This window comes from Oxyura jamaicensis, chromosome 8 (genome assembly GCF_011077185.1).
Source record: "Oxyura jamaicensis isolate SHBP4307 breed ruddy duck chromosome 8, BPBGC_Ojam_1.0, whole genome shotgun sequence".
Lineage (NCBI taxonomy): Eukaryota > Metazoa > Chordata > Aves > Anseriformes > Anatidae > Oxyura > Oxyura jamaicensis.
In genome coordinates, this window is record NC_048900.1 from 7,105,407 (window position 1) to 7,121,774 (window position 16,368).

Genomic DNA, 16,368 nt, shown 5'->3' on the forward strand with positions numbered 1-16,368 from the left:
CGGAAGCGGCCGCGGGGGCGCGGGGCGCAGCGGCCTGCAGCGGCCCAGCGGGCCCGGGGAGCGCCCGGCGCCGCGCAGGTGCGTTGGGGCGGCGCGAAGCCGCCCCGCGAGGGGAGCGCGCCCGGGGGGGAGGGGAGGGCGCGGCCATTTTGTGCCTCGCTCGGCGGGGCCTCGCGGCCGTCCCGGTAATAGCGGCGGGCCCCAGGCGCCCTCTTTGCCCCCAGGCTCGGTGCTGAGGAGCGGGGAGGGCCCCTCTGGGCCGAGCCCGGACTCCGCCGCGGGTTTGTTGGAACGGGAACAAAGGCCCCGGTGTCCGCCGGGGCGGAGGGAGGCGGGGAGCCCGCCGCCGGCTTGACATGGGGCGGTGACAGGCGCGGGGAGCGGGCTGGGCCGGCCCGGCCCCCACAGCCCCCCGCTGCTCTCCGCAGCCCTGCCGGCCTGGAAGGCCCAAGGGGAAGCCCCCGGGGAGCGAAAGGCAAGGCGAAGCTTCTCGGGGTGCTGTATGTAGCGTACGCCCATCGCGCCCTGTTCCCTACACTGTTCGCGGCGGGGAGGAGACCAAAAGCAGCCTCGGTCGCCGCTTTAGAGCTAATAATAGTTGGCGGCTGTTCCCTTGCTCGTAGGTTACGTGGTGGCCTGGAGTGGGAAGCGATGTGATTTTAGAAGTTCAGTACATGCTTAAGGTATGCAGCAAAGATAAAACTGAAGTGGCATGCAAAAAGCACCCAACCCAGAAAAAAATACAGTGAAGTGCTAAATGCCGTTATTGTCATCGTTCTTTTGTAGATTATGAAATTACTGTTCAGTGTTTTCTCAAGGAGGTCTGGAGCAGAAGCGAGTCCTCACGAGAATTTTATTCGATCACCTATGAAGCTCCTGATTTTAAAGTCGCACTTCTGCAATGAAGAAAAGGAGACGGCTCGCTGCAAATCTAAATGAAAAGGTTCATCTTGGCCATGAGAAAGATACTTCAGATCAGATTCTTGTAGTAGACTGTGCTCAAGAAATTGTCTCAAAGTCTGCAGAAATAGCCGCTGCAGATCAGCTCGAATCTTCCCAAGAACTTTCACCATCGTCGGAACAAAGGAAGTTACTGAGCTCCTTACAGTATAACAAAAATCTACTTAAATATTTGAATGACGATAGACAGAAGCGTCCATCATTTTGCGATTTGCTCATCATTGTAGAAGGAAAAGAATTTAGTGCTCACAAAGTTGTAGTAGCTGTTGGGAGTAGTTATTTTCATGCCTGTTTGAGCAAAAATCCAAGCACCGATGTTGTCACACTAGATCATGTAACTCATTCTGTCTTTCAGCACTTGCTTGAGTTTCTGTACACCTCCGAGTTCTTTGTGTATAAAAATGAAATTCCACTGGTGCTGGAAGCAGCAAAATTTTTGGATATTATAGATGCAGTGAAGTTACTAAATAATGAAAGTGTTTCTAGCATACAGTCTGATGTGGTTACTGATGTACCTACACCAGTAGAAACACTCAATGAACTGACTGGTAAACTGTTAAATAGTCATCAGTGCACTTTTTGTGGTCGAAATTTCTGTTATAAGAAGTCTTTAGAAAATCATTTGGCTAGAGCCCACAGATCCCTTTCGCTGGAAAGAAAACATGGGTTAAAAATGGTTGAGAAAGCAGGCTTTTCTACGAGACGATCTACGAGAAACCGCAAATGTCCAGCTAAATTTGATAACAGTGACAGTGAAAGTGGTGATGCATCTGACAGCAATTTGGAAAAAGTTAGTTCTGACAAGGAAATATCTGATAGAAGTGAATTTGAAGACAGTGGAAGTGAAAGCAATGTTGATGAAGAAGGACAGGAGGAAGAAATGTCAGGTGAAGATTCAGACACTGAAGAGCAAAGTGAAAAGGAACATGATACTGAAGAGGGTTCTGAGACAGTTGATTCAGTGGGAAATATTCCTGAAGGCTTAGCTCCAGTTGTCATTCAAAGCAGTAGCAAAAAACTACTGCAATGTCCCAAGTGTGACAAAAAATTTGATCGAATAGGTAAGAGCAAGTTAGGTAGTTCTTTCCTTTTTACCATACGGTGGTGATATTTGTATGGGAAATAAACTGAGGTGATAGTTTCTCTTTCTGAATGTGAGGGTCAGAATTTCTGGATTGTCCTGTGTATCTAGTCGTCTGCTAACTTTTAAAAACATACTGTTATTTGTGATGCCAGCCAATTTCAGGAAATGAACTGAGGGCATTAATTGAAAAATCCGCAAATGCTATTTTTTTTTTTCATTCACTGCTCTGAATTTTAGTTGTTAGCATGCTATATGCAAGCAGCTTTGAAGAGGGAGAGAAGTGTAGCAAGACATTAAAAGATAAGTTGCATGAAGTGTGAAACCTATACAGTATTTTCAGCTAAGTTAACCTCAAGTAATGAGGCTGTTAATTTATTACTGTAAAGTTATTACAAAGTTGAATTATGATCATATAAGGTGGTAACACTCTTTAGGTCACATATACTGGGAAAAAAACAGTTCCTTATAGTATTAGGATTTTTTTTTTTTTTTTAATTTTAATAGCTGCATTGCGTCTTTTATCATTTTGAAATATAAAAGTTAAAAAAATGGGATAAAGTTGATGGTGCGTGTGTTAGTTCCTACTTAAAACAGTGTGTTTAGTTTGCTCTTGTTCAAAAAGTTCTTTGACATGACCCTCAGAACTGTTTTGCTTTCCTGATTTTCACAAAAGAACTTTATTATAATATTAAAATGTAGTTATGAATTGGTTTAGTTTTTATGTACCTATTTTCATTTTAAATATACTTTATAAACATTAATTAGTTGAGTTTATCAGCAGTCTTGTATGTAGTGTTAGCCACGTTCTACAGTTCACCATGCAGCTCTCAGTGCTGTAAGCCAGTAAAAATCTGAAGATCCACGTGGAAGGCACCCAGCCCTTGATGACATTGAGAGAGAGATTACAGAATGAAACCCCAAACATGCATATCATAGGTGATAATCTGTTACAGTGTATACTAACAGATTTTTTTTTCTGTTGTATAGGCAAATATGAGAGCCATACACGTGTACACACGGGTGAGAAGCCTTTTGAATGTGATATATGTCATCAGCGCTATTCAACAAAATCCAACCTGACAGTGCACAGAAAGAAACACTCTAGTGATACAGACTTTCATAAAAAGGAACACAAATGTCCTTACTGCAATAAGCTGCATGCGAGCAAGAAGACTTTAGCAAAACATGTAAAGAGGCAAGTATGAGCAAGTTTGACTTACATTTCTAAAGAACCGTTTTTGCATACGATAAATATATGTATGCAAAGAGCATGTTTTTGCTTTATTTCTATTACTGGATTTAAGTAAGTATCTTTTCAAAGGACCTAGCGATTAGCAGTATGAACTAGCTTGCCATATAGAGAATATGGAAGTTGACTAAATAGCAGTTGCAGAGCAGTTCTGTAGTAGTTCTGCCACAGGTTTTTGCTGTCAGTTTTAGAATGCTCACATTAGCTATTGCAGTCGATCAGAACACAACAGTCTTAATAATTACCTATGTTTTTTTCATTTGAGGGAAGAATGAAAGATCTTTGGTTTTAGATGCTAAGGCTGTACTGTTGATGATAATAGATAAACCATTTCTCTGTAGATTTAGGTGAATTAATTGTCTATGACAGTTGTAATTATAAGGTATTAGTATTTACATATCACTTTTCTCTCTTTCTTTGTAAATATCTGTAAAGCATTATAGTTGAAACTGTCCTTTGTCTTAGCAACTTTCGTATGAGGTTCTACAGGAGTCTATAGTCAACATTGCTTTTCAGTTACTTGTGCCTTTAGAATTGTTTAATTATCAGTGTTTCGTTCTGTTGTTTTGATGATCAACTTTCGTGACACACAAAATTGAGAAATGGGTATATAGTATTTGAGTGTTCTTCACAGAAAATGAGGAGTACTTTCAGCCTCTGTCTTTCTTGTAGATTTCATCCAGAGAATGTACAAGAATTTCTTTCTATTAAAAAGACAAAGAGTGAAGGTTGGAAATGTGATGTAAGTATTACTTCAGTACTTTTATTTTTTTATATAGATACTATGTTGTTTTGTGACCTGAATACTTAAGTGAAAATAACGTATGAGTTTCTATGAAATCTCAGTAAGCTTTGTAAGTTATACAATAAATTTCATTTTTATGCATGGATTTAAAGGCTGAATCTAATTTTTAGGTACAGATTGTGACTAAATAGTACCAAGTTGAATTCTGAAATATTTTGAAGGCCCTATCATTTTGTGTGATTAGCTATTATTTTTATTAAAATTTACCCATTTCCAGTGAGTGTCCTAACTGAGTGTTAAGAATACTTTAAAAACAGAGTAGTTGCTCTTCTATTAATTACACACTTCAAAGAATGACCATAAAGTATATGTTTTAGGAAGGCATTGAAAATGTATGTTAAATATAGGACATTTTCTCATCTAGCTGCACACATGTGTCAACAGAGTTGTAAATTTGTACTAATTCTTTTTCTAGATGTAAAATTGTAGAATCCTTTCCTCATTTTTCCCAGGAGAGACCTATGTGTGAAATTACATCTACTGTAAAAAGAAGTGTGTAGAACTCCCATTCATTATCAGTCTGCTGCCAAATAATGTTTTAAGGTTTAAAATGTTTTTTTTTTTTTTAATTGTCGTGGTTGTTAATACAACCAATATACTTTTTTTTTCAAGGCAGCTCTTTTGTTTATGCTAACTGCTATATGCCCCTATATGTCTAACATTTGTTACAGACCTAAGTCTGTTGCATTGCATTGTGAAACATTAGGTGCTATAACATGATGTAATTATTAGTCTTGCTTTGTTTATGAGCTTCGGTTTATGAACATGCATGAGGAAGCTGGGAGATATCACCTGCAGGAATTAGTGGTGTTCATTCTGCTGGTGATTGCACCATGGTTGGAGTTACTGCGTAGTTGGTCAACTTCTGTTAGCTTCCAGAAGTTATGTTGAATGAACATATTACAGATTCCATTTGCTACTAAGTAAGAAACACTTTAAGAGCAGGAATTAATCATGCACCATTGATGTTCCTTTCTCGGAATACGCTCTTAGCAGATGTGGTAAACTCTAATGTATGGGGTTTCTTATTTGTTCTTACTTGAAAATTTTAAGTTAACGTTAAGTAAATTTTTTAAAAAGTAGGCTGCTGCTCTTGCACCTTCTTCATGTGCTTGGAAAATGGACTTAGAGAATTGGAAAGTAGAGGTAGAATTTTGACTTACTGCAGTTAGAGAAAGTTCCGAAGTCTTAGAAGTTGTGACTTGGTTTTCAGGTTGTTTAACATGTTCTGAGGGCTGAGGTGTCACAGATATAAGTTCCACGATTTCTTTAGCTTGTTGGTTTATTCTGTAATCCATGTGAGAACATCAGGAATTGCTGCCTATACTTTAGGATTTTAATCCTTGAGGAATATGAACAAATGCACAGAAGCAGTTGGGCATTGACAATAAAGAGCAAGAAGGCTATTACGCTTTTCACAGCTATGGGATGTTCTTACGCTTGCATTTAACATTAATATTTTTTTAACAAATAAAGCTGTTGCATTGGATTTTCTGAGGCTAAAAGTGTTACTCAGGTATGCTCTCAAAAATTGATCGCACAATATAACATAATGGAAGTTGGGTAAGGCTAAAATCAGCTGTTGTCATAAACAATGGCAATGGGGTCAGAAGAGACCAAGATCATCCATCTGGTTCCAACCCTCCTGGCCGTAAGCAAGGATGCCACCCACCAGATCAGGTTGGCCAAGGCCCAATCCAACCTGGCCCTGAACACATCCCGGGATGGGGCATCCACAGCTTCTCTGGGCAACCTATTCTAGTGCCTCACCCTGTCCCACAGGCCTACTTCAGCATTTAAAACCGATCTAAAATGGCCTGCTTTTGATGGTTTATTTTCTCTTGAGTTGCTATTTTGAAACACTCTGGGAAAAGAGTCTGTTAAGTGTTGGAGTCAGCAGAAAGAAGGGAGGGTAGAACATGTGGCTGTTCACAGCAGGTGCCAGTAGTTAATTTGATTTAAGCTGCCATGTATCTGCATTGTAATTTACATAGTACAATCCATTAGGGTATATGTAGAACACAGGTTTTTCTGATGTTGACTGTAAGGCCTTACAAGTTTGGATGAAGTATGGCTTTGAGGAGTGCATATAATTTTAATTTTATATTTCTGCAGTGAGCAGGTGAACTAAACTTTTAAAGTTTATAAATAAAAATACGTGTTCATAACTGAAGTATCTTTGACATATTTTGTTATCATTTTAGATATGTAAGAAGTCCTTCACTCGCAGACCTCATTTAGAAGAGCATATGATACTTCATTCTCAGGATAAACCCTTCAAGTGTACCTACTGCGAAGAGCACTTTAAATCCCGATTTGCAAGATTGAAACATCAAGAAAAATTCCATCTCGGTATAGAAACCTCCTTCTGACATGTAAACAATAGATTTAAAGTAAAACCTTCCCCTGCCATTGTATGTCCTGATCAGTTTGGTTTTTACTTAATACGCTCCTACTCTTCCTTCTCTTTTGGACTTTCTTTTGGACTTTTTTTTTTGTAATTTTCTCTTCAGCTGTCTTTTTGAGGCACTGTATCAGATCTACATAAATGAAAAATTGGGAGGGAAGAAATTACATGTAGTTTCATTTTAAAACTGTTATGTATAAATTGTTCTCAACTGTAAAGTCAAATTCTACCTGAAGTTTTCCAAGGACCTTTTCCTTACTACCAAGTATTTCTGGTACTTAGGAACTAGGGAATAGGTTGTTAAAAGTAATGAACATTCGTTTTTTGGAACAGTCTAAGTGGGCTTAAATATTTTGACTACTAATGCAAAATTTTTGTTTTGCAGTCATGACACTTGACAAAATACCTGGCATTAGAAATTAAGGAGAAGGTGAAGGAAATTAAAGTATACTGACTGTACTAAACGTTTATCGTTTGTTAGACAAAGGTTTTTGTTCATTTATTTGTTTTGTAAATTGATCGTTTTTTTTTCCACAGGTCAGTAATTTGTGTGGCTTATTTGGTTTGACTGATAGTCCGTGCATATCTGTTTCCTTGTAGGGCCTTTTCCCTGTGACATTTGTGGCCGCCAATTTAATGATACAGGAAATCTGAAGCGCCATATAGAATGTACTCATGGAGGAAAGAGAAAATGGACGTGTTTCATCTGTGGAAAGTCTGTTAGGGAACGGTAAGAAATTTCACGACAGTTTAAACTTCAGTATAGCAGAGAAATACTTAGCATGTTTTGTTTGATTCTGAGTATGTTTTAGCTTTGAGTTTTTAACATACAGGAAAAAAATTCAGAGGGCTAGTGTATCAAAAAGTAGTGTCAGAGCCACAGGTAACGTATTTTTTTGAAGGACCTTTAAATGCAAGAGTAACAACTGTAAGTAATTAGTTATGAGGCAGAATTATAATAAAAATGTCCTACCTCTAATTCAGTCTAGTTGGGGTTCATGTGTTGTGCCAGAACATGTTGCATTTATTTGAGAAAGAGCTTCCTGCTGTAGATGTTTTGGTAAATGCACTGTTGAAGATAGGGATATGAGGAACACTGGTGAGTGAGAATGACTAAGAAGGAATTGGACTTTTACAAACATAGTTTCATGAAAGATGGAAGAACACTTTGCTGCTTCTCTGAATGGAAGATGGTGCTGCTGCTTTGAATTTAGAATACTGTTAACCTAACATTTTGAACAATGGAAGTTCTAAATGTTTGCTAATAAATTCTATACTATTTTTTCCACAAATATAATGTAGTATACATAAAATAGAAATAACATGTAAATACAAAATAAACTTCTAAATACAGTTCAGACCATTGGTAGCTAGAGCATAAAAAAACTGTAGAAATTAGACACACCCATTTCTGTTCTAGGAATATAAAGAAAAAAATATGAATTCTAAATGGTAATTAACATTGCTTCAGTGCAGGTGTCTTGTGCTGCTCTATAAAGGGAGGGATATCTTTAAAGTTTTCCCAAAAGTGACTTTTATTCGTGTTCTGAAACAATAATCCTTATCTTTTTCTTTGGACAAAAGATACTTGTATTTGACAAAAGTCATTTCAATAAATGACTAAGATTCTAGTTAGTTGTACTTGTAGAATCTGTTGAAAAGGTTTATGCATACTGTATTTTTTTTCTTTATTTATTCTCCCCCATCATAAAAGTAGACTTAATTTGTATATGTGTGTACAAGTGCATATATATAGCTCTCTATATATTTAAATATGCCCTGTGAAGAATTAAGTTGAGTTCCATGAATTGGATTTCTTTCTATTTTGACATTAAAGTTTGGCTTATATATATATAGTAACAAGGAGATTGTTACATAGAAAATACTGTCAAAATTTGTGTTTTCTTTAACATACCTGTTCCCAGATATGTTTAATATATTTGTTCCCAGATATGTTAAAAGACCCAGCTGGTTAAGTAAATAGTAGATAGGTTGTGGTTCTACCTTTGAGTGTACATGTATGTGTTCGTATCTGCATAAATTGAGGCAGTTACTTGGATTCATCAGTTATTTTGATCCATCAGAACTAAAGAAGCAGAAAATGATGGCCTATGTCACTTCCTAATGTCAGTGACCCTGTGTGCTTAAAATTAAATTTTACTGCCTTTGTTAAACAGAACAACTTTGAAAGAACATCTGAGAATTCACAGTGGAGAGAAGCCTCATCTTTGCAGTATTTGTGGGCAGAGTTTTCGTCATGGTAGCTCTTACAGGTACAGATTTTTATTATATACAATGCTGCAGTGTCTCACTTATTTGGTGATTTATATATATCCACTCAATGAACATAATTATTCAGAATGTATGTGTTTTGATTTATTGTAACTCTGGGAACATTAGTAAATACGTTAAACATGATTAAATATTGAAAATATATTAATATGTGACCAATCATTCATTTTTTAATTCAAGGGGTATTAGTGATTTCAACGCAGACAGAATCCCATAAGAATTTTGTATCAAAGTTGAATTTCTTGCACTCATAAAAACTTCTGCATCTTTGTTAATCAGAGGGAAATTAAGTGGAGGATTAAAATATGATAAATTAATTTCAGATATGAGAGTTTAGTACATCTTTTGTTGCTTTTTAAAAGCAGTTAAGAAAACCTCAACTAAACATTATTTCCTGAGATTTATGAGAAGCATTTTCTGGTATTTTGCATTGAATTTGCCATACAGATTATGTTAAGAAAAAAAGCCTTTTATGCTTATGTTTATGACTATAAATTTGCTAATCTTGAACAGTGATATGGAAGTAAACTTGTCTCCATTCTAACACAGACTTCATCTAAGAGTCCACCATGATGACAAGAGATATGAATGTGAAGAATGTGGGAAAACATTTATTCGGCATGACCATCTAACAAAACACAAAAAAATACACTCAGGTAGGTGTTTTCTTTGAAAATAGGCTCAGCGATAACTGATTTCAAATAAGGTCAAACAATTACAGATTTTTTTCATTGTGTATGTATGTGTTGTCTCTCTCGCTGTTTTTAAGGTCCCCTTCAGTAGGCTTAATCTTCTTACATGTTTTCAAGGTTTAAATGCTAAATGTTTCCTCCATGTTAACCTAGAAAGCTGAGGGACAGTCAAAAATATGTAACAGTGAATTGCTTTAAAATGAAAATTAAAAAAAAAAAAAAAAGCAAAAGTGAAAAAGGAGGATTTTTTTAATGAGTTCAGATTTCTTTTTTTTAATAGCAATTGTGTGAAACACTAATACTACAACACAGAAGAAGCTGTCACAGTCTCTGTCAAAGTTTGTACACTGATCACTTTAATGTAAAAGTATCAAAGAGTTCTCTGGTATGGGGAAGGGGGAAGAAAGGAGGGTGGTGGGAGTCAACCCTAAGAACAGCCAGATGGAGATGATCAGGAGGAAGAAAAAAAAATGATAAAAACATCTTTGTGTTGCACTGAGAGTGGAAAGGTTATGAAACATATAGGAAGAGCGAAGATTCACTAGGGACTTTTTCAGAATAGGATCCAAAGAGAACATGACCTTCTAGGAGGAAAAATTCTTTCTAGGCAGCATGAAAATATGAAAGTGATCAGAGTCTAAACTTCCTGAGCCTTCATTTTGAAGGACAGCTTCTTTCTTAGTGTTTGAAATCATAATGTCTGCTATAAAATAAAGAAATCTTTTTTGAAAACTCAAGTACAAAAAAAAAATCCTCTTTTCTACTCTATTTGCTTTTTCCCCCCTCTAGAAAGTTACATTCTTTGACTGTCCACACTCCTCCTACTTACATGAGAAGAAACATTCTGCCACTTTGTGGAAGATCTCAAGATGACTAAAAAAGAATCAAGATTATTTTAAGCAGCAGCATAAAAGGAAAAGGTAACTATGTAAATCAGGATAATTAAAAGAAAATATGATGCAATTTTAAGTTCTAAAAAATAGTAACTGGAAATAATTGGTATGTTTAAATAAGCTTCTCTTATAAGCCTCTCAATTATTGAATGCTACCATGTTCCAGGTTGTAAAGACAAGCATAGATTCCTAAGTCATTAATTAGTACCCCTCATGCATTGGGTGTCTGGGGAAGTGTCCTTTAACCCATTAAAATGAATTCATGCATAGGAATCATGAAGAGGTCAGTTACAGTCACAAATAACAAGTGGTTAAAACCTTTACTCTGGCAGGACCACCTTACTTCTTGAATTTTGTTCTTTGATAACAGGGAATCCTTTGGTATAATCACTGCATAAGCTATAGAAGAGTTTGATTGGCTGGACTTTGTTTCTAAACGTGAATCTAGTCTGTGTTACAATTACAACTCTTAGATGTAAAATCATAGCATGATTCCGAATCAAACATTCACCTAGTAAGTTCTAGAAGAGTTAACCAAAGTGTATTGAATTTTGCCTTTAAAGGTGAAAAAGCACATCAGTGTGAAGAATGTGGAAAATGTTTTGGCCGTAGAGATCACCTCACTGTTCACTATAAAAGTGTTCATCTAGGAGAAAAAGTTTGGCAGAAGTAAGTATGGGTGTCAGGTTTCTTTAACTGCATAAAGCATGTTTGTACTGTAACTGTATTTCTTAAGACTTGCACATGCATGCATTCATGCAAAGTACCAGTAGTCTTTGTGTTTGTCGTGTCTGTTAGCTTAGTCCTTGGTAGGCATACCATTGTGTTGGTTTGAAATGGATGTCAGAAAATTGCCTACGCTATTTAGGCAAGATGTTTTCTTTGTAGCATAATAAAGTTAAAAAAAGAAAAAAGATTACATTTTAATCCTACAGAACTCTATCAATTAGTAGCTGTCTCAGTGTTGTTCTAAGTGGGTGGTTTGTTGTAGTATTTCTTACTCTCATTGCATACTAATTAAGACAATTATTAAGACATCATTTAAGCATTGTGAGAACTCTCCCACACTTACCTATTTTTGGAAGCTGGTAGTAGATTAGTAGTTTTGAAAGGAGATTAAAAGAAAAATGAAAAACCTAGGTATGTCTATAAAATGAAAATACAGTAAGTTTTTAAATTACTAAGTTCCAAAAATGAGCCTTTCAGAGATTTTCAAATATACTGAGACCTAATTGTTTTTCAAACAATATACTTCAACTGTTTGTACTCAGCAATTGTATAGAAGCCATTATAGACTTGCATGTGTTGGAAGTACAATGCAATGTCTGTTTATTGTATGCTTGTTTTTTGTTGTTTTCTTGGTAGCCAGTAGTTTAAACTATTCTTGGTACTTAGTTTATGGCATACTTCAACCAGAATGAAAGTCCCTTGAGGATGTTGATCTAAAAGGTTTTGGGGAAGAATACATTTGGGGTCAGAAAATAAATTTTAGTGGCATTTGCTCTTTGAAAGGTAATTGTCAGTCCCAGCAGAGAATAAGTTCTAGTATAGAGAAGAATCCAATTGGTCTTATTGTTACGTAGATGACAGGAAGTATGAATGTAAGTGAGGAAATTTGGAAATTTAGATACTCCACTATTTTGCAGTTAAAGATTTCAAAAAGGACTGTGTATGTAGCTTAATTGTTTGTTGTTTTAGAAAAAAAATCAAATACGAAAATGTGTTTTCTTCTTTCAAGATATAAAGCAACATTTCACCAGTGTGAAGTCTGTAAGAAAGTTTTTAAAGGGAAATCAAGTTTGGAAATGCATTTTCGGACACATTCAGGTAAAAAAAAAAATGCACAGGAATGTATACTTTTGCATCAAACTTGATGCTATTACTTAATCTATTACGGTTGAGCGTTCAGGGTAAGAGTAGCAGGATATGGCAAGCCTTTTTGTTCTTGTTTGTGTATGTTGGCCCTTCCTGAATACTACCTTCTACGTGTTTAAGTTGAAGTGTACTGAGAATCCTTAGCAATCCTTGGCTTGTGGTATACTCTCTATACCTCTTCCTTTAATTTACTGCTGTATGTTCTTGCCAAATTTATCTAGATGATCTAATCAGTTTTGTTGTCCAGAGAAGACTACATTTCAACTGGTAATCTGAACAAGTATTTGAAAGCCATTTGGAAGGGTTTATGTTTATATGTTTGGCTTTATGTTAAAGAAATTCATTGTCCTTTCAAAATATGAAGTGCAAATTAAGCTTATTTAATAACAGTACTATAACAGTTGAAAGATTGTTTTTTTAATTTGGTTTATATCTGATTATCTTTACATGTATGGAAAACCCATGTATTGGGGTAATTGTTGGTAAGGAGAAGAGTTTGCCGATATAATTTCTAAACTTATGATGGCTCTCTTGTTTCCTAAATTATTGCTAAATGTATGCTCTTTGTTTTCAGTACACTCATTGTACATTAGGTTTCTATGCCATAATCCATGCAACTATCTGCAAGTTTGTCTGAGATGGTGTTACTCAGAATAACTATAAGTCTCTTTTGCATCTTTCTAGGTGAGAAACCATACAAGTGTCAAATCTGTAATCAGTCTTTTAGAATTAAGAAGACATTAACAAAACACATGGTTATTCATTCAGATGCTCGACCTTTTAATTGCCAACACTGCAATGCAACATTTAAACGAAAAGACAAGCTGAAATATCATATTGATCATGTTCATGGAACAAAGGCTGCAGAAGAGGCATTGACATCTTCTTCAGAGGAAAAACTAGTCTCCTTACCAGTACAATACACCTCTGATGACAAAGTTTATCAAACTGAGGCTAAACAGTATGTGGAACAGTCCAAAACATATCAGTCGGAAGCCAAAACTTTGTTACAGAATGTACCCACAGAAGTATGTGTGCCAGTGACTCTGGTACCAGTTCAGATGTCTGATCCTCAAGCTGACCTAGTACAACATACGACTCAGTCACATGGCATTCTTCCTCCGCAGCCTGAGCAGGCAGATTATCAACGAGCAGCAGATCTGTCATTTCTAGAGAAATATACTCTTACTCCACAACCTGCAAACATTGTTCATCCTGTAAGGCCTGAGCAAATGTTGGATCCTAGAGACCAGTCATATCTTGGAACTTTACTGGGGCTCGATACAGCTCCTACTGTACAGAATATTTCAAATAATGAACATTCATGATCAGAGCGTAACATTCCTCCTAATTTACTAAGCCATTAGCCAACAGAAGGCTGATATGGCAATTAAGATTTATATTTTATATTTTATTTGGACTCATGAGTCTTCTGCATAGTTTTTGGAAAAACAGGTTTGTTTACATAATATTTGAACATTTAGGCACACTGATGCATACTGAGAGAGTGTTTCTTGTGATTTTAAGAGTTTATAAAAATCTTATAGATGGTCTTTTAAAAATTATGCTCTGAAATATCTTTTAAGGATGGTTGCTGATAAAATATAATTACTTATCTGGCTATTAATTTAAAAAATCATTTGCCTTTTTGTATCTCATGATGAGTTAATATTACATGTGTAATAGAAATCATACTGGAAGAATAAGGACTATATCAGATTCATTAGAAGTGGTAAGGGCAAGCAGGGGTACAAAACACAAACTTCAAATTATGTTCACATATAAATTAAGATTGAACCCTCAGGCATTTTTGGAGGGTTTTCAAATCTCTGGTTTTAAAGATTCTGGAGCCACATTAGTGCATATGGGAATGAGATAATTCTGAAAAGCAATTCAGTTACTCCATTAACACACAAAAGGGGGAACTGTAGAGAACCTCCTAAGAATAATTAGGCTACCTAAATTAAGGCATCCTACTTCTTCCTTGTTCTTAATACCAAATTATGTGGGAAGATTTAGACAATGCTATTGTCTAATTTTAGTCCTATATAATTGTAGTATGCATTTTTTCTTGCTTTTTAAATCATATTTGTCTTCTAAAGTGTGCTCCACACTCTAACTCTGAAAGAAATGTTATGTAACCTATGATCAGTAATAAACAATTGGCATGGTTTATCCTTGTTAGAGCATAAATTGTACTAGTGTCCCCCATTAGCATGCTTGTTTTTAAGCTGTCTGTGATGAAGAAGAAATTTAAAGGCAGTTATTTCTAGAACAGCACTCAACTTTTATTTTAAAAAGAAATAATCAGTAATTATAAATATCTTGTGAGTTGCTAACAAACTTGTTTTTTCACTTTTAGTGTTTATAAACCGAAGTCAAGCTCTTGAGAGTGTTATATGCCTTCAGTTATTTTTTTTTATTTACTAGAAATAAGGTTCAAAAATCCATTTTGAACTACAGGTCTAGTGTAACTTACCATGAAATGTAATATAATTTAAGCTCATCAGGCTATTTTAAGTCTAATTTAAAAATTACACTTCCATGTTTGTTTTGTGAAGATTATGCCAAAGAAGGTATCTGAAGTCATTTTATAATCTTTATTATTCCTCACAAGAACTACGTTCTAAGGCAAAATTTTCTCCATTTTCCCCAGAAATCTGCTATTCTTAAATTATTATTTTAAAGAAACTTTAAAATGGGAAACTGTATGTATATTATTGTAACTATTGAATTTATCCAGTGACATGAACACCACTGATCTGTCGTGAAAAGCTCTTTTATCATCCCATTTCTGTAAACTCTAAATAACACTGAACATGTTAAATACTATTGAAATACTTTGTTGTTGGATTCTTTTAATCCTCATCTACTTCATTGTTCAGTGGTTTGCAGGAGAGGGCCCAGAGCTGTCCCAATGTTCATACTTTGAAGCTTGTGCCCTATTGGATTCTTGACACACCAAAGATTTCTGTTAGCTGTTAAATAGTGGCAGAGTTATAGAATTTTAAGTGTTATCGATATTTAAATAGGACTTAGCCAAAGAAGCACATAGAAGTCCTAAACTTTAAAAGTTCAGTTTCTGAAACAGGACTGCATATGTTTAACTGTTCTATGTTTGTATCTCTAAAGTAAAATTTAGAGCTGTGCTTTGGGAATGTTCAGACTGACATGCTGTAAATATGTCTGGTAAGAAGCTGAATACTAGCGATTACACAGCAATAATGAGGCCTTTGAATGCCACCTTCCAAAAGGACACTATCAAGTACTATCCTTCCTGCTTTTGAACTCCACCTTTATCTCATTTCAAAAATAAAACCGTTTCTGTCATCTTTACACTCCATGGCTTGAAAATTGCTGTTTTATGTGTAGTTTTCAAGTTAACATGTATGTATCATATCCATATTACCATGAGGACGTGAGACATGATTTCCAACATCTGTAACAGTACTATTAAAAATAAACTCATCAGTGGGGTCAGTGCAGTTCTCAGACTACAAAGCCTAACCCTTTGTTATTTCTTGTCTTTTCTGTCCTACAATAGAAGTAAGTATTGTAGGATTTGGATAAAACAGTGGCTTAAAGTAGTTGGTAACTACTTTTTCTTGTAAGGTCCAGTCCTTTTGCAAGGCAGTCTAGTGAAATACTAAAACAGAACTTAGAGCACATTTACTTGATAATGTCCTTTTTAAAATTCTTTAATGACTGTGCCTTTTACGTATATTCTGAATAGTGGCTTTTTGTCTCGTTCAGTTGATTATTCAGAAAGAGTTAAGGTCAATATCTTCCAGAGGGCTTCATGTTTTTGGGTGCCCAACAAGAAGACGACTTTAAAAGGACTTGTTTTTCAGAAAAGAAAAAAGAAAAAAAAAAAAGCGCTAATCTTTGCTGTTTGGGTGACCAGAATTACTAGTCATTCCTGAAAAATATTACCTACTATTTCTTTGGCAATCTTTTATTTGCAGATAGCAGATCCATGTTTTTACCTGCTGGTCAGGCTGGATCATTGCCAGTTGACAATGAAAGAAAATAGGAAAGCTTATGTACTAGATACATAGTTGCTTTTTTGTCTGTTTTTTTTTTTTTTTTTTTTTTTTTTTTTTTTTTTTTT

The 16,368-nt window shown here is 35.7% G+C and overlaps 1 protein-coding gene across 2 annotated transcripts; it reads left to right on the forward strand.

Moving 5' to 3' along the window:
* The first annotated feature begins 6 nt into the window (after nucleotides 1–6).
* Nucleotides 7–16,184, forward strand: ZBTB41 (zinc finger and BTB domain containing 41). 2 transcript variants are annotated; one of them, XM_035333577.1, is made up of 11 exons: nucleotides 7–78; nucleotides 787–2,021; nucleotides 3,032–3,239; nucleotides 3,966–4,035; nucleotides 6,303–6,450; nucleotides 7,106–7,235; nucleotides 8,683–8,778; nucleotides 9,347–9,453; nucleotides 10,946–11,051; nucleotides 12,121–12,209; nucleotides 12,942–16,184. In XM_035333577.1, exons 2-11 carry the CDS (start codon nucleotides 902–904, stop codon nucleotides 13,583–13,585), a joined length of 2,718 nt encoding a protein of 905 aa, XP_035189468.1. In that variant the 5' UTR covers nucleotides 7–78; nucleotides 787–901; the 3' UTR covers nucleotides 13,586–16,184. The 2 variants fall into 2 exon arrangements, with proteins under 2 accessions (XP_035189468.1, XP_035189467.1); XM_035333576.1 differs by lacking the exon at nucleotides 7–78 and adding an exon at nucleotides 442–683.
* The last annotated feature ends 184 nt before the right edge of the window (nucleotides 16,185–16,368 follow it).

Coding starts and splice junctions, on each gene's coding strand:
- ZBTB41 (XM_035333577.1), top strand. CDS start 902: ATGAAGAAAAGGAGACGGCTCGCTGCAAATCTAAATGAAAAGGTTCAT. Junction 2,022..3,031: donor CAAAAAATTTGATCGAATAG/GTAAGAGCAAGT, acceptor TCTGTTGTATAG/GCAAATATGAGAGCCATACA. Junction 7,236..8,682: donor GGAAAGTCTGTTAGGGAACG/GTAAGAAATTTC, acceptor TTTGTTAAACAG/AACAACTTTGAAAGAACATC.